The sequence below is a fragment of the Austrofundulus limnaeus genome, unplaced genomic scaffold (assembly GCF_001266775.1).
Source record: "Austrofundulus limnaeus strain Quisiro unplaced genomic scaffold, Austrofundulus_limnaeus-1.0 Scaffold4, whole genome shotgun sequence".
Taxonomy (NCBI): domain Eukaryota; kingdom Metazoa; phylum Chordata; class Actinopteri; order Cyprinodontiformes; family Rivulidae; genus Austrofundulus; species Austrofundulus limnaeus.
The window spans coordinates 5638129-5655006 of NW_013952406.1; the positions used below are offsets into that span (position 1 = coordinate 5638129).

Here is a 16878-nt window from a genome sequence, read left to right on the forward strand (position 1 = left end):
GATAAGCACTTCACACACACCCACTGCAAACATGGAGGCAGCCTTTATTGGCAATCACAGCAGTGTAACACACACACACGGCCAAACTCACGCACTGATTAACCCGGGGGCTTTCTGCCGCCTTTATCTGCTGCCAAACACCTTTGCTGTCCCTCTGATTTTCAATAAAAATTAAAATTGGGCGCAGCGAGACTTTGAGGCAGGGCTAGCCGTGTGTTTGCCACACCTCGCAGAAAGAATGTTAACACAAACAGCAAAGGGCTTATTTTAGAGCACATGACCCGCAGCGCCACACGTTTTAATGTCCCCATGGTAACGGATGGGTTTTCTCGCCGTGCCGCTCGAAAGTCTGTAGCAGGTGTGGTACGCGCACAAATTTGTGTGTGTTCACCTCACGCTTTCAGACAGGGAGGGGCACGCACAATTGCTCTTTTTTTTTGCTCTCCTCCTTTTTAGTTTTCCTCTCCGAACCGGCGTCGACACACAAATACAGCGAGAGCACACACTCACACAGCCCAAGGAGCAGACACAGCTAGGATTTAATAGTGTTGTGCTGATCCTTGCTCATGTGAAAATCTCTGCTCAGTCTCCCCTCCTCCCTCTCATGTATTTTTACACCCAGCATTGATCCCCTCACTGTGTGCAGGGCTACCTGGCTGGAGGGGAGAAGCACGGGCGCTCCCTTCCACTGGGCAGAAGTAACATTGGGGTGGGGGGGGGGCAGTAAAAGGTGGGTGGTGTTATATGTAGCCACTTGGGTCACAGATAAACAGTACGACACATTTTGGGGGTAAGGGTGATTTTTAATTTATGGTATTAWGGATTAATTGTCTCTACTTTTTCCTCTGGTGCAGATCACAGTGAGCCACAGCAYGGGAAAGCAAGCAGCTAACTTCTTATTTCCTCTCTCCCTTTTMCTCCTCATCTCCTCTMTCTGCAGTCTTGTTGACTATTATCTCCTCCACAGCTTCTTTTCATATTTCACCTTTTCTTTCCTTGTTTTTCTGCATTTTTCTCTTTGGCTTTTTTAGTGTTCACTCTGAGGTTCTAAATCTTCACTTAACATCATTTTACAATCATAATTTTCCTCAGTATTTATCATTCCAATTTCAATCATTCTTTTATTTCTATTTCTTCTACTGTCTCTGTTGATTTCTATTACAGGTGGAGCAAAGAAACCATTCAGGGGTTTTCAAGCAGCTGTCAGTCTCTGTCCTTAATCTGCTCAGTGGTTCTGTGCAAGTGTTTTCTGCAGTTTCTGCTCACTTTTATTGGACATCATTCATGGTAAAGTTGGCCGTCTTTGTTAGCTTGGTTGCWTCGTATGATAGCTGGGTGYTGTAGCTAGATGTTTTATCTTGTAYTGCTTATTCGAAGTGAGGRKAGCATTAGTTAAMTACATATGTTTCTGTCCTCGCATGCATCTTAACATTGCCTTTTYCTTGCTGAATACCAAAGGGAGGTTGTTGTTTTTCTATCAAGCAATCAAAGGGATGCACGGCTAGCTGCTGACTTGCATTTTTCCTCTCTGAATTTGAATATAAGTCTGGTGATTGCAAATGAGCAAATTAGTGACTAAAAACGTTCAGATCCTGACCTGTCTCTGATAAAAAGGTTCTTCCTGTCTGAAACAAGCAAAAAATAAATAAAAAAGGCTAATATCTCCTATGTCACAGCCCCATCCRTCACATGCAAACAGGTGTAAGAGCGAATGCATGCAGCTCACACTGTTGGGTGATCTTTCTATTTGTATTCTCCTGACACTAAGTACGACCTGACTCATTAAGACTCTAAGCTGAAACTGTTCATCCCAAAACCTAGTCACCATCGCGCCGCACGCCGCTCAACTCGGCCACTTTTAATTACCAGGAGAGGGAGGTGTGCCGTTCTCTTCAGTTCTGCCTCAGCAGAGATTTGTCAAGATTAATTGAATTTGCTGCTGCTAATCGCTCTGGTAATGCCCCATCGTTCACGTCTGGCTGGGAATGCTGGGCACTTGGGTACCATCCAAGTCGTGTTTTTACTTATTTATTTTATTTTTTGTTAGTTGTCTCAACAAAAGAGGGAACAAAAGAGGAACGGTACGTAAAGACTGTGTGTCACAGCAGCTGAGATGGCGTGTAGCTAAGTTGATGGCTGCATGTGATTTTGCATTTGACAGGGGGCCTCTACATGAGTGGCGCTTGTGTGACACAGGCGCCATGTTGCCAGTCACCTGAAACGAGAAGGTGACAGCAACAACAGCTCTGTCACACATATACACACATTTCTGCTGGCTGAGTGCAAACACAAGTCTGGAACATGTGTGTGCGCTGCTGTGTGCAAGATCGCCTTGGCAAAATACAACATCCACCKACAAGTCAAATCATATCTCATTGAGCTAAAAAGCCCTGAGGGGGCCCCCCTGCCACGTAGCATTGTTTTTGCCATTTGGAACAGAGCAAGACAAAATGGCTCAACTGAACTCTCATTTCACACTGTCATATCCTGCTGTAGCCTGCTGGATTCCATTAAGACATCACAGATCCGTGAACACAACTGCAGCATGTGTTTACTGCAGTGAAAATCCCACACTGCAGTCTTAACTCAGATGTTTGCCAAGTAAATAGTAAACCTTACTGATGAGAGAACTATACCTGGTCCTCCTCCCTCTCCAGGACAGCGTGCTTGATCATTATCGATCCCTGGAGTTCTCCTTTTGGGTCGATCCATATGAGCCATGTCAAGGCCTTTAGACTCAGTGTTGCTTCTCTGCTTTTTTTTATCAGCTGAGATTTATTGCATTAATTTGCACATCCCCTGCAGTAGAGAGGAATAACTTCAGACTCTTTTTCATTCATTCATATTCTACTACCCCCTCCTCCCCCAAACCTATTTCACTTAAAACAATGGGTTCTCCCACACTAAATGTATTCAGCACTCCCTATTCATTACACGACATCAGTTTTTGGACACAAAGCTGCTGAAAATGATAGTTGACTTGTCGGGGAGAGTTTGTCAGTAGTAGGGATAATGGCATTGTAATATGACAAGTTTTCAGGGGAGGAGAGGCAGCACTTTGATGTAGCAGAAAATGAAGTTCTATTAATATGTATAGGGACACCATTAGGCGTGGRGCTCATAAATGTTTGCTGAGTGAGAGACAGGAAACTTTACTCAGGCCTTGGAAAGGGATGACTCTTTCTTTTCCCTGAGAAAAGCAAAGGTAGACGATGATATTGGAGAGAAGTGAAGAAGTCGGGTAAAAGGCGAAGTTGTCTTACTGTGCTCCAACAGTATGTGTGTGTTTGATGGTGTGTGTTTGTAGCCGTATTCATTACTGTGGGAGTAATTGATAGGGTTGTAGAGAGCACTGAGCAGAGTGATTAACGGCAGAGAGGGCAACGGCTTATTTCTCAATAGAGCCCTGAAAGAGAAATGCTAAATGAATCAGACAAACAACCAAGGTGGCCTTAATCTAACCTTCAGCGCACTGTGACAACCATTTGATGAGTTTCTGTCTCTTCTTTCTGTCTGTTGGTATGTGTGTGCGTTTGTGTGTTTGTGTGCATGTTTGAAGGAATGTGCAATGACACTGTGTATTTTTTTTTGCTCTGCACAGTCTTTTTCAGGACAACCAAGAATAGAAGAAATGGAGTCAACCGAAGTCTCCCAACCTGCTCTTATTTTTTCTCTCTCTCTGCAGTTTTGAAGAAGTTTAATTCCTCTGTCTTTGTCTATATGCCTCTGCAGTGCATCACACACCATTTCCCCATCCTTTCAGACAAAAACACACTCGGTTGAGCATTTATAAAATGGCATTAAGCTTTCTATTTTTTAGGGACTCGTTTTTGCATGACACGGAGAAGCTCTGCAGTCAGCAGTTTCYCTGAACTGCAGAAATCCAGTGTTTGAGCTCAGCTGAATTCTGGTGTCCCATGGACTCCCTGTTCCCCTCCACAGCTGGTTCACTGTGGATGAAASCTCTGGATGCCAGTCCTAGCCCCGTGGTCAGTCTTTCCCTCCCCTAACCTTGGAGTTAATAACTGCACTCACAGTTGGTGGTGGGGAAGCACAACTCTTCGTTTTTGCCCCAGCTTCACAGGATTTGTACTTATGCATCCCTGAAGGCTGAAATTGGCTCACGTTCTCCTGGTCTTCATGGAGGTTGTTTGTTCAGTTTGATCTTGGCATGAGATGATAAATGATCTGTGTGGCTGCAGATACTGATCCTGTCTTTGCCAGGGTGTAAGGCCAACCCCACTCCCCCCCACACCACACCGCTCAGCCCACTGCTGCTAACTGTCTTTTTTCATTTTTTTAGTCACACTTTTTTTCCTTTTGCTTTACTATTTGTCTCTGTTAATCCCTCTCTCTTCCTTTCTCTCACTTTTTTCCGTATTGACGGGCAGCCCTAAGAGGTGTTGTGACAGTTTTGCAGGGATCCCTGGAGACATCAGACTTCCTCTGACATGTACACCACAATCACACTCACAGTGGGGATCCAACAGYCTCGTGCCTTTTGACAAGYCTCTTCTTGAGAACCATGGAGATCCACTCGCACACCACTCGTGCCTCAGTAAATACAGAGGACAGGAGAGTGCCAGTGCTGTGATGTGAAAGGCGGAGCTGAGATCCTTGCGTGTGCACCTTGTCGTCTCCAGCTGTTCGCAGAACTCCCCAGACGATGCGACACAAGCAACCTTAGAAATCGTCGTGGATGTCGAGGGACTCGCATTTTACCTGTTTGTGCCAGCTGAGGCCTCGCTGTGATACARCACACCTCACCTATTGATTTGTGTGTGATGAGCCTGCTGTAGACAATTCTCTTACCCCTCTTTTGTCTCTGCCCTCTTTCTCCCCCCCTCCTTTCCTCCTCGGTGTATTTCTTGGTCTCTTTCTGTGTTTTTGAGGCGTTCTACTCTGTCAGGCCCTCCCTTTCCCCTGTTGTTTGTTCTCTTTTTCTTTGATGAGCCGGTCTCGGCCAGGAAAGCCAGCAGCTCCCCATTGATTGGATGGTCRATGAGTAGAGTGTTTTTGCCAGCTTTCTATAGCGGGCGTCCGGGCTCTGTAAACTGAGAAAAGCCGAAAAGAACCGCTTTCTTTGGATCAAGGGACTGCTCTAATGTCAACACAGTCTGTGCGTGGAGATGAAGGGAGCGAACAGGATTCAGTCAACTCTCCAAAAAAACAACTGGTCATGGATAGACGTATTCATCACTAMCTCTCCATCTGTCATTCTTCCATTTCTTTCCCTGTTTTCTTACTACTTGTTTTCCTTTACAGCTGAAATTAAAACCAGCGTCACGGTGCTCCTTGTTGGTTTTTCCTCTTTYCCAGGTTCTTGGAGCTGCATTTTGGGCATGAGGGGAAAAGTGGGAGGGAAACAGGGAGGGATGTGGTGATAAGATGGGTGGAAGTGTGGCTGTGAGAGTGTGGATTGTGTTGTTGGGGATTATTGATAAATCTGAAAGGAAATGGAAATGGATTTTAACCCAGGTCAGGCCATTCTGCCCTTCTCATTTTCCATTCGAGCCGTACTTTGTGAGTAGCCAACCATAACACAGACAGAGAACTTGCTTAAAAAAAGAACAAAAGAAAGAGGAAGGACAGCGTTTTATTTAATCTCAATTTTCTCTTTTTTTTCCTGCACCTGTTTTTCCTTTCATTCTCTATACTTTCCCTCTCCTTTTCTTACTGTCTCTCTCTGTTATCTCACTGTCTCCTTCTTTCTCCTTTTTCCGATGCTTGAATAGAAGTGGATCAAAAAGGTAAAGTCCACAATAAACATAACAACCATAGCTCGCCCCTTCCTCCTCCTACCTCTTTTTCCTTCTCCCTTGTTTCCCGTTTCTCCCCCCATTTTCCCTCCTAACCCAGCACCCTGTGTAGTGCTCATGTTTGATGTCGATATCCCTTCCTTTTCTTTCTCAATCTCTAATTGCCTCCTTTTCCTTTCTATTTCTACCTGTCTTTGACGTGTAACCAAAACTCTAAAATCCCTCTAGAGTTCCTCCTTGGTTCTGATGACACCAGCTTCACCTACACTCTCTCACTTTCACTTTCACTTTCACATTCTCTCTCTCTCTCACTCTCTCTCTCACTCACTTTCTCACACACACACACACACGCACACACACACATGCTCAAACACACGCACACAAACTTATACAGACCCACTATAAGCATTGGGTCATTCCAGTATCTACGAGAGATAAACAAGAAATTAACCTAATTTCTTTCTTTCACAAAGAAGCACAAAGTACACACACAATATAACTTTACATCATTTTATGGACAGCAAATCCAGAGGCGGAGCCAAAGGGGTGGCTGGGGTGGCATGTGCCACCTCCTGGCGCCTGATTGGGCACCACAGGTGCCACTCCAAAAAAATTGACAAGTGGGTGTGGAACTTGGATTTTGATTTTGTTAAACAGTGTTCTCTTTTTTATATATATATAAATAGTGTTCTCTGATAGCACTGTACTATATACATTTTCAGCTGTGTATGTTAAAAATGACTGAATAATATCCCTTTGTAAAATTAGCATTATTGGTTAGCTTAGTTTGGGATTAGCATTAGCAGTCTGCATATGACCATTTGTAGCTACTCCACAACAAATTTAATCCCAATAAGTCAAAAAAATGGTTGAATTAGAGCCTTTAAAATTTAGCAGAGGTGGCCTTCTTGTATTAGTGATTATCATTTAGAATTTGGTAAAGATTGCTTTTGGGCTCTTCTTTACAAAACTTCAGCTTAGTATTTGTCTGAAATTGGCAGAATAATAAATTGTGTAAATTGTGACTAGCATTCATTTAAYTTATAGCTATAATCAAACAAAATTGTCATTAAACAGGTAAATTAAAGCCARTTCAAATTAGCTGTGGTGACCATCTTGAATTTTCAAATCCAGAGTGATTTTCTTTATTTGTATTTGCCCTGCTAAAAAACACCTCGGACACCCCTGTGCCACCCCTTGCAAAAAGTTTAGCCCCGCCTCTGAGCAAATCTGTCTTTTTTTAAAAATTCATTCTTTAAATCATTTTTTGTCTTAACAGTTTCTTCACACACTTTACAACATGTATATTTCATTATTCATATTTCATAAACACTTTTTATTCCAGTATTTTTCCACTCATTTTGCTACTCTGATGTATCTGTTCCTGCAGTTTAAAAAAAATCATCTTCTCCCATCTCATTATTCAACTGCTCTTATTTCTTCATATTTTATCTCTGTCTCTTTTTTATTTATTTTTTTCCAGGACCAACATTRGGTCTGATATTTTTCTCAAAGAAAAATCAAGTGTTGAGATAATCTATAATTGGGCCAAGTTGTTTTCAGATCATTAACTGTATCCCATTTCCAGGTACTTCAGTGCTCTTCTCTCATCTGTCCGTGTTCATGTTTTTTTTCCAGTTCATAACAGTTTTGTTTATTACCTCTCGTTTATTGCCCTTCTATTTACTGCATATTTTTTCATGTTTGATTTCTCATCTTCCCTTCAATTTGGTCTGTCTCCTGACTTTCACTGATTAGTTTATCTCTCAGGTAACATCTGGCCATAACAAAAGCCACAGGCTCTTTCGAGCAGGTCTTACACCTCTCTTTCTGCTGCTTTCTCTATGCTTCTCTACCTCAGTCACCTTTCTATCTTATTTATTGCAAATGCATACATTCCCACTTCTCCCTTCCCAAACCTCTCACACCTTAATACCTTGTCTACATCAGTCCATCTTATCTGGTTCAGTTTGTGTTAAAGAAGAGGGGCATGGATGAGGGAGGAAGGTGTATCCTCTGTAGGGAGCCCTTCAGCTCCTTGTAATGGCTTTTCTGATGCTGCCTGAGCCTTGCCACAAGCACTTTTAAAGAGTCCCAATCAGCTCGGCCATGCCTCAATCATAAGTATCTCAAAGAGCAAAGATAGACTTGACCGTATTCAAGGTCGTAACAAAAGTAGCTGCCATCATTTCCAACCTTCCAACAAGGGTGAACTCCCCCCCCCCCCCCCCTCTCAGGACCCCACCTTCTCAACCTTTTCTGAGCCCCTTTATTCACATATGTCTCACTCTTGGCTGTTCCCCTGCCTGGCACCATGGCTGGATCCATTTGTTGGAGGAATTAATTCTCATTGAGGCCTCCATTAACTGGTTTTTGGACTCCATTGTCTTTTATCTTTGTGTTCGTTGCTTTCACTAACATGGATCATTGTCTCCCATTCTTCTCCAAAGGCAGGAGGCCATTTTAGCTCACTGCTTGTAGTGGAATAGAAAGCTCCAAAACCCACTTCTTGCTTTCACCTCTCACTAAACTCGTATTTAGTCACCATGCTTCTTCCCACTAACACTGTAAGGAAGACACTTTCCTTTGTCTGCACCCCAACTTCTGTTTACCTCCATCCATCCTTCCACTGGTGTTTCAAATGTTCCCTCTTGCTGTATGTGGCTGAACTAACAGTCTTAAGGTTTGTTTTTCCCTTGTTTGTGAAATTAATCTTCTCTAACTGATCAGCGGATTGTCAGGTTGGGTTTGGGATTGTAACGGTGATGATGATGTGGTGATGATGTCACAGTTCAAGGACTTTCCATCACTCTGTCAACCTACCTACTGTCAGACTAAATTAGGACTATGCTAGAAACAGCTGCCTCTTCCATCTCATCACTTCCATGTCCCTTTTCTCACTCTTTTTTTGCTGACAGTCTACCAGTGTTCAGTACCAAAATCATTCCAATATTCCTTTTATCAATGCTGACAAGACCAAAAAAGTGTTTTTTTCTTACCTCCAGTTTGTTTCTAAAGCAGAAGAGGCAAGAAAGAAATTTAATATTAGACAAGTGTGTACAATCACAGCATTCTGATGGAGGGTGGGATCAGAGAGCATACAAGGACAGAGCCATGCCCCACGTTAAGGGCTTTCTATTTGGAAAAGTGAGTGGTAATAAATGAGCAAGTGGTGCATTGTGTGACAGGAAAATTCAACGGATGGCCGTGAATGGAAAAAGAGAGGAAAAGCAGTTGCTATAGAGACGAGGAGTCAGGCAGCATCCCCTCATTAGGAATGACCCACCACACACAAGCACCGTCATGTGACCGAGGCAGTGCAGGGACCCTGTTTTTAGTGGCACGGGGAGATAGGAAARAGTGCAGCGATGTACTGCACATGTAGAAGTCGCTGCAATGTTGGAGTCAAAGCACAAAGAGGTTAGCGAGGAAAGCATGTGGTTATGAATATAAACGACAGCAGGTTCCAGAGGAATTATGTAGCGACAGTGTCTCTGGGAGATGTGACTCAAAGCAGGAGAGAGCAGGGGAGACACTCAAGAGGGTGACAATCTCAGCTAATATTACAACCACGCAGACATGTTACTCCATCTTTTGCGCCTCACTCAGCCAAAATTGGGTTTAGCCCTCTTGTTGCCTGAATCTTCATCCTGTAGCCTCTACCACCATGTCCCGATCAACTTTCCTGTCACTCAGAGTCAGATTCTCACAGAGGTAGATAACACATTGATTTCAATGGATGCTATTTTCTGCTGATGTCCACTTTTGGCCTCAGTGAAGGGTATTCTCTGGGGTGAATGTTTGGGATGATAAAGGTTCCAGTTTTAAACTTGCTTCTTCCACTGTCTGGGAAGTGTGTACGTGCATGCATTGTCTGAGTATGTGTGTGTGTGTCCTAGAGTGTGTGTCTGTGTATCTTTGTGTTTTATTGTGTTTTTACTCCTAAGACCTGACCCAGTATAGTCTAAGAGGAAGAGGAAACACAATGGGAGGCCTACTTTTCTCTTTTCTTACATCTCTCTCCTTATGACACTATTTGTCACTCCTCAGCAAATTAACTCACTCCTGATTCTGGTTTTACAGGAAATAACCTAATTACTCTCTTTTACTTCACTTCTCTTGCTCCTCTTGTTTGCACACAACTGAACGATCCCACGTCACTTTTCACGCTTTCTTCTATTTTTGCTTCTCTGTCTGGACAGCAAACATACATGCTCACACACACAATCACACAATGGCACACATAATTGTATACTGTAAGATAAACATGCACACACTAATCTGTGAATGAATACACCAGCATTCCATCAGGAGACCCAATGCACACTCATGCGCCCGTTAACTGTTCAGCATGCAGGTTAGCATGCCATGCTCCATCCTGCCTCCTGCTGAATGCATGCTGCACCTGCCAGTAACAGGTGGGTATTCAATTAGAGCAGCATGCTCTCAGCAGTCAGTTGTGTGAGTGCAACATGGCTGTGGACTGGACTGGGCAAGGCGAGGATCTGAAGAATCCTCCAAACCCTGTAGGTAAAAATGACAAAAAAAAAACAAAAAAAACAACAACAACAAAGAAACACCACACAATGCTCAAGAAATCCACTGCCAACCATTGGCAGGGGGTGTTCAGATCATCAAAGTGGAGCATCACCACRATGCTGTCACATCAAACAGGAAAACAGCACGGACTACGGGCAACAACCAAAATGAAATGTCTAAATTTAGCCAAAAGCTGTCAGCRTTCACTTTTACCAGTCGATCACAAATGGCTGCTAGACACTAATGGGAGGTTTTTACTGTCATTTTCAAGAAAATTCTCGAGCTTTCATCACTTTATATTACAGCCTCGTATTGACAAGTAAAAGCTGACCTGTGCCTGGGAAAGGGAATATAGAGATAAATAGTCGATTATTACAGCAGTATTCCTCAGTATGTGTGGTGGTAATTGGCAGACTGGAGCATGATAGCTACAGCCTGTGTTTTAATCCCTGATAAGGTAAGTTTCATTAGTTATCTGGCTAGTTTAGGGTAAAAGAACTGTTGTGTCTGTGCTGCATGATAGCTTCACGGGATAGATCATGGCTCCAAGATTTCCATCCACAGCCAAACAGGAATTAATCTATTTATCTATCTCACGTAATCCCAGATGGCTCTACTGAAACTAACCTGCTCTAGCCAGACTAGGATAATGCTTAATCTCAAGACTTATGCCTAATGCTTAATGCCTAATGCCTAATACCTCATTCATTCTGTGGTCATAATAGCCTCTTGTACTGTAGACTCCACAGCTAAGGTTCGGCTGCTCTGGCGTCCCGCAGCTAAACCCTTCACAGTTACGAAGGAATTACGAGGAGGCGAAAGAATGAAAAAGCCAGGAAGAGCTGGTAAACAGAAAAGCAGCCGGGAATGCTGGGGAGTGCAGGTCAGACTTAATGAAGCCCCTAGGCAGGGTTTTCAGGATGTGAAGCRTAGTCACTTTTTCTGTTTAGTGTGTGAACGTGTGAATAAGTATGTGTCTGTATGTGCTGCTTAGATGCTGTTGATGAGTCCCTTTGTCACCAGATCCACCCAAAGACCAGTTCATTAGAATAAACCAACAGGTGCTGATTATAGAGGAGAGGAAGACAGAAAGGATCTTGGAGGAGGAAGGTCGACAATGACTGTCAGTCTCAGCTGGGCTGCTAGTAACGTTGAGCTGATGAGGCCAAAAGAGTACAGACTGCTGCCAATTTAGGACATGGCTGGAAGGTTAGGTGCAATAATGAAAAGAATCATGTAGCATTGGCGTTGGGGCGCTCAGTTGTGCACAATTTATTGAGAGCAAATTGTTTTGCAGACAACATCAACTATTAGGGCAACGTAAAATATATTTTTTTCAGTCTGGATCTCGCTATGTTTTTACAGACACTTATGACTCGACATCCTCCACCTACACTTAAGTCGGAAACTGTCATTGCTGTCCCTCCAGGAATTCTAATCAGGAGGCTATATATAACAGGTTCTCAAGTGCAAATCCTAGAGTGGCAAAAGCGCAAATTAAACAAGTTAATATGTAATGTAAAAAAGAAAACCAAGCTGCATTTTTTAAATTTGTATGCATAACGATTGTCGCTTAATTGAGTGATTTTAATTAGCCTAATACATTACACCTGTACAAACGCTTGCAAAGGTCAAATAATGTGACTGCATAACTCAACAGTTTAGTTTTTAATTTGATGATTTTCTTCATACTATAGTGCACATGTTGGTTTTATGCTTCTTAATATTTTGGCGTGACAGTAGCTGAAATGTTCTCACCAATTGGAATAAAAAATTCTGATTTACTCGTACTCATCCACATTAATGTGTGATTTTTTTAAAACTATGATACAATTTATCAGGTAGGTGACCATGAGTGTCATTTCCAAAGCCATTGTAGCCACACACTGCTGTACTTTGACTTGAATCCATTTAGCTGTATTGTTGCAAAAGAGCTGAACGCAAGCGTACAACATAAAAGAGGGTTGTCCTTTATGTGTAAAAGAGAATAGGCTAGCATACTTGTTTTTCTGTGTCCTTTATGCTACCTTGAGTTAGAGTGTTCCTGGCTTTGTTTATGGGTCACCTACATGCACAGCCTTTTTCTCTGTTGTTTATTTCACTTTTTACAATTTAAGTAGAGACTGTCATACTTGTATTAGTTGCTTATACACATTTGCATTACTGCTGTTGTTTAAGATACTTAACCATCTAGACATTTTTTGTGCAGATATCAGTCACCTGYGATTGTATTTGTGAACCTCAAGCCTGAATACTTTCAAGCAGACATTTTGATTTGACAATGGAGCATGACAAGCCTTGTGCTTGCGAGGAGTCTTTATTCAGTGTTTGTTTGTGCCTGACTGATTAGATTCCTGTTTGGCTGCCAGTCTCAATCCCTGTTGGACCCTTTAGACAGAACAGGCAGATTCCTAAGAGGCCCAGCAGCACAGATCACCAGCCACTATCAGCAGCAGCATAACAGTGAGTGGAAAGAGAAGGCTGGATTTTTCAGAAGCTTGAGTTTACTTCTGCACCTCTCTGTTGGGATTCTCCTCTCCAACAAGATCCATGCAATATTCAAGACAGTTAGAGCCTGGACAGATCCATCACTCAAACCAGAGCAGTTTGACAGGATGTGCACGAGTGTGGGTCCGTGCACATATGGCTGTGTGCAATCCTCGTGYGAATGGCAACAGTCTGTGTCTGTCTGTGAGTTGGTGTCTGCTGTCTGTGTCCAAATGTCCCTGCAGTGTCTAATTAGTTCAGAGATGCATTCAATCATGAGGTGACCAGCAGGTGTCTGGTTCTTTTGCAACCCCAAGCCCATGAGATGGATAGATAAACTGGCAAAGGAATACATGGGGACTATTCRGCTGTTTTATTCCGTAAGACTTTCAATTTTCCTACTCCCTCGCCCTTATCCCTCTGTTGCTGGGACCCCTGTGATGTCAGGGTGGGGAGGATGCCCACAGTTTTCTTCATAGATAACCTGCCATGTCTGTTGGATCCCTTGGCAGTTACTCTGTCAGACTAAGACACACGGCATCAGACAGCCAATTTACACTAGTCCCTAGTGGTTGACCTCCAGTAAAAAATAGACATTGTCTGTGTATGTGTGTGTCTTTTTGGTGTATGGATTCTGTGTGAGGGATTCCCCTACTTTTTGTGTGCACCTCCCAAGCCGTTTTGCAGCAGGGACCTCTGTTTGTGTCTATATCTGTGCGTGTGGGTGTGCGAAGCAGAGTTAGATTTGCAGAGGAAAGGGAGGCTTAGCCAACCTCACATCTTTACCTCAGGATGATTTTTTTAACGTCTTTGAGGCATTACTCTTGACTGAGAGCCAAATTTGAGTCCTAATAAAACAAGCTCCAGAATTACCGTTGTACCGCCCAGGTGCAGAGCAAAGAAGCAGAAGGCTTTGAAAGAGAAAAAGCACAATCAAATAAAAAGTAGGCCAAGATAAATTAGATTAGYGACTACATCTAAGCTGTGGTAACAGCCTGAAATCTCCTATTTATCATATTCAAACGTTTTCCGAACACAATGCTCAAGTTCTACAAATGAGCTTTTATATGTTCCCTCGTTTTAAATCTGATAATGAACCTCACCTTACTTCCATTTCCCTATACTTTTATTATCATAAAATTCTGCCTCCTTTTCATTTCTAAACTCGCTTTTATCAGTTCAGATCTTTCTCTTCAACCCTCACCACATCTTTCTCCTGTTATATATTATATGGTTTTTGACTTTTTTTCCCCCATTTCCTTTTACTTCCTCCCCCTCCATCTCCATAAAATCTATCATTTTTGCAATGCTTTGTTTTCATTTTTTTGTCTCTGGCTATTTTTTCCCCTCCTGTCTGCTCCAGTATTTGTGTGCCCGGGAACACTGCTGCGGGTGCAGGTGCCCAGCTCTCAGCAGGAGGCAGAGCACCAGGCGGGGGCATGGTGCAAGGACCCTCTGCAGTCTGGGGACCGTCTGTTCGTCATGCCCTGGACCCCCTATCGCACTGACATGCTGTATGAGTATGCTTCCTGGGAAGACTTTAAACAGAACAAAGTCACCACCACCTACAAGTGAGCGCACCTCTCCCTGTCCTGGATGATCAAATGACATCTGCTGCTGTATTGATTAATTGGCTTTTGATGAGGATATGGATAGCAACAACAGAATGGTCCCAGTGTGGTGTCTTCACACTCACTGTGAGATTGTCTTGAAGGAAAATGCCACATAAAGTAGATGAATTGATTAGTTCATCTTTGTCTTTTCTCAACAGGCTGCCTAACAGGGTGGATGGTACAGGGTTTGTTGTGTATGACGGTGCAGTGTTTTACAACAAAGAGCGCACACGAAACATAGTCAAGTACGACCTACGGACACGCATCAAAAGCGGTGAAGCCATTGTCACAAACGCCAACTATCACGACACCTCTCCGTACCGCTGGGGAGGGAAATCGGACATTGACCTGGCTGTGGATGAGAATGGTCTGTGGGTGATTTACGCCACGGAATCCAACAAGGGACGACTGGTRGTCAGCCAGGTGGGAGAACAGTGATGCACAGCGAGGGATGACATATGGGTGCAAATGCTGAAGTAGATGATCTAAATATCTCTTGAGTAGTCAGACAACAGGTCATATGTGAATATGATATGAATGAATGAATAGCCAAGTACTGACATAGCACAAATACTGAGACTAGATTAGATGAAAATTCGTTGGTGAGAAAAAAAAGAGCAGGATAAACATAATAAAGATGTCCAAGTTTTAAATCCAATTATACAAAACTAATTTTCTCCTAAAAAGTAAAATATCCTTTTTTCATTGTTTGTGTCGTTTACGACTTATAATATTGTGATTAGTAACTTTTAAGTATTTTTTGTGTTGTGACTAACACATTTTCACTCCCAAATCATCACATATTGATGCTTGTCCAGGTTCCCTCTGTGTCCAATTTTGACACATCGGGTAAACCTTTTGCGTCAGTTTTTGACGCACCACATAGGATCTTTGGGTTGGGGTCCACGGTAAATATTATGGATCAGGGTTACTGTTTAATTTTAGGTAATGATGTCAGGGATCAGATGTCTACGGCTAACAGAAGTTAAGTTTGGGGTTTGGGACAGTTAGTTGTGCACTTTCGACACTTTTCAAAAATATGACAACAGCTCCTCCTTTGTTCTAATCTCATCAGTTACTGACGCGAGGGGGTTACCTGACGCTTCGAAACCGGACGCAGAGGGAACCTGGACAAATGTCAATTTGTGATGAGTTGGGAGTGAGAACGTGTTGGAATGACTCAGCTGACTGAGTCCTTTCTGTTTACTAAAGTTGGTTAGCTGTAGCAGCCATCTTGAAAAAGTTTTTCCTAAAAGGTGATCATTTGAAGATGTACAACAAATGATTAGTTTCTGTTTCATTAAAATCTGTCATTTGGTTCATGAGATATTTTGCTAACACATCAAACACATGCATTCTCTCAGACAATGTTTTCTTGCCTTTGATTGTCCACCACCAAAACGTAAAAGTATTGCATAGTCTTGCAAAAAAATAATGAAAACAAATAAATATCAGGTTAAAGATTAGGATCTATAATTATAATTCTCAGTCTCTCACGTCTCATTTAACATTTTCTTTTTGTTTGCAGGTCAATCCGTACACGCTGCGCTTCGAAGGCACCTGGGAGACCAGCTTCGACAAGAGGATGGCGTCCAACGCCTTCATGGCCTGCGGGGTGCTGTACGCAGTGCGTTCCGTCTACCAGGATGATGACAGCGAAGCCGGCGGCGACCTGGTGATGTACGCCTACAACACCAACCACGCACGCGAGGAACCCGTCAACATCCCTTTCCCGAACCCGTATCAGTACATCTCCTCTGTGGACTACAACCCTCGAGACAACCAGCTTTATGTGTGGAACAACTACAACGTGCTGCGCTACCCGCTGGAGTTTGGACCACCAGATCCCACCACTGGTAAGGAATGAACAAGAATAAATAGAYTAAAACATGTGAAAAGTAGAAAATGTTTGTCATTTGCACATTTATTTAGCAAAAGCTTCATTGTCCCAAACAATTAAAAGAGAGTTTCGGTTGTAAGCTTATAGGTGGAACTGCGTGGAGCACACATCATTTCTGCAGCCCAGCAGTGTGGATGAACTGATTTAGTCTTATGAAAGCTTGTATAAAGCTTGGATTGGGCATGACAAAGACTGACTGCAGGTTTGATCTGTTAGGATTTTGTAGTTGTGATGTGTTGCTTTTGTCTTCACATTATGTTTTGTGATGGTGACTTCTCTGATACATTTGATAAATTATTTATTCACTACTAATTTGTGATGATGCCTTTTCTCCATTTTCTCCCTCTGCGTCTTCATTTTGCTCTTTGAAAGGCTCTAAAAATGTTTGTTACCCCAACTTCTCTGAAACAAACCTTTGAACACAGCTTCTGATCGACAGTTATTTACTTCCTTTTCTTGCTGCTTTTGAATTTATTTTTTAATCCTCTTCTATGTTGCCTATTCATAGCATTTTCTCTCTCTCTCTCTCTCTCTCTCTCTCTCTCTCTCTCTCTCTCTCTCTCTCTCTCTCTCTCTCTCT

At 42.8% G+C, this 16878-nt stretch overlaps 1 protein-coding gene across 3 annotated transcripts in view; it reads left to right on the forward strand.

Annotated features, from left to right (window-relative positions):
- Positions 1 to 16878, forward strand: part of adgrl1a (adhesion G protein-coupled receptor L1a) — a 91676-nt gene that overhangs the window by 55482 nt on the left and 19316 nt on the right. For 2 of the 3 annotated variants that reach the window (XM_014024646.1, XM_014024634.1), the window contains exons 5-8: positions 5736 to 5750; positions 14149 to 14356; positions 14557 to 14821; positions 15927 to 16254. In XM_014024646.1, coding sequence (XP_013880100.1) covers positions 5736 to 5750; positions 14149 to 14356; positions 14557 to 14821; positions 15927 to 16254 — 816 coding nt within the window. The remainder of the gene's footprint in view (positions 1 to 5735; positions 5751 to 14148; positions 14357 to 14556; positions 14822 to 15926; positions 16255 to 16878) is intronic. The other variant, XM_014024639.1, reaches the window with a different exon arrangement.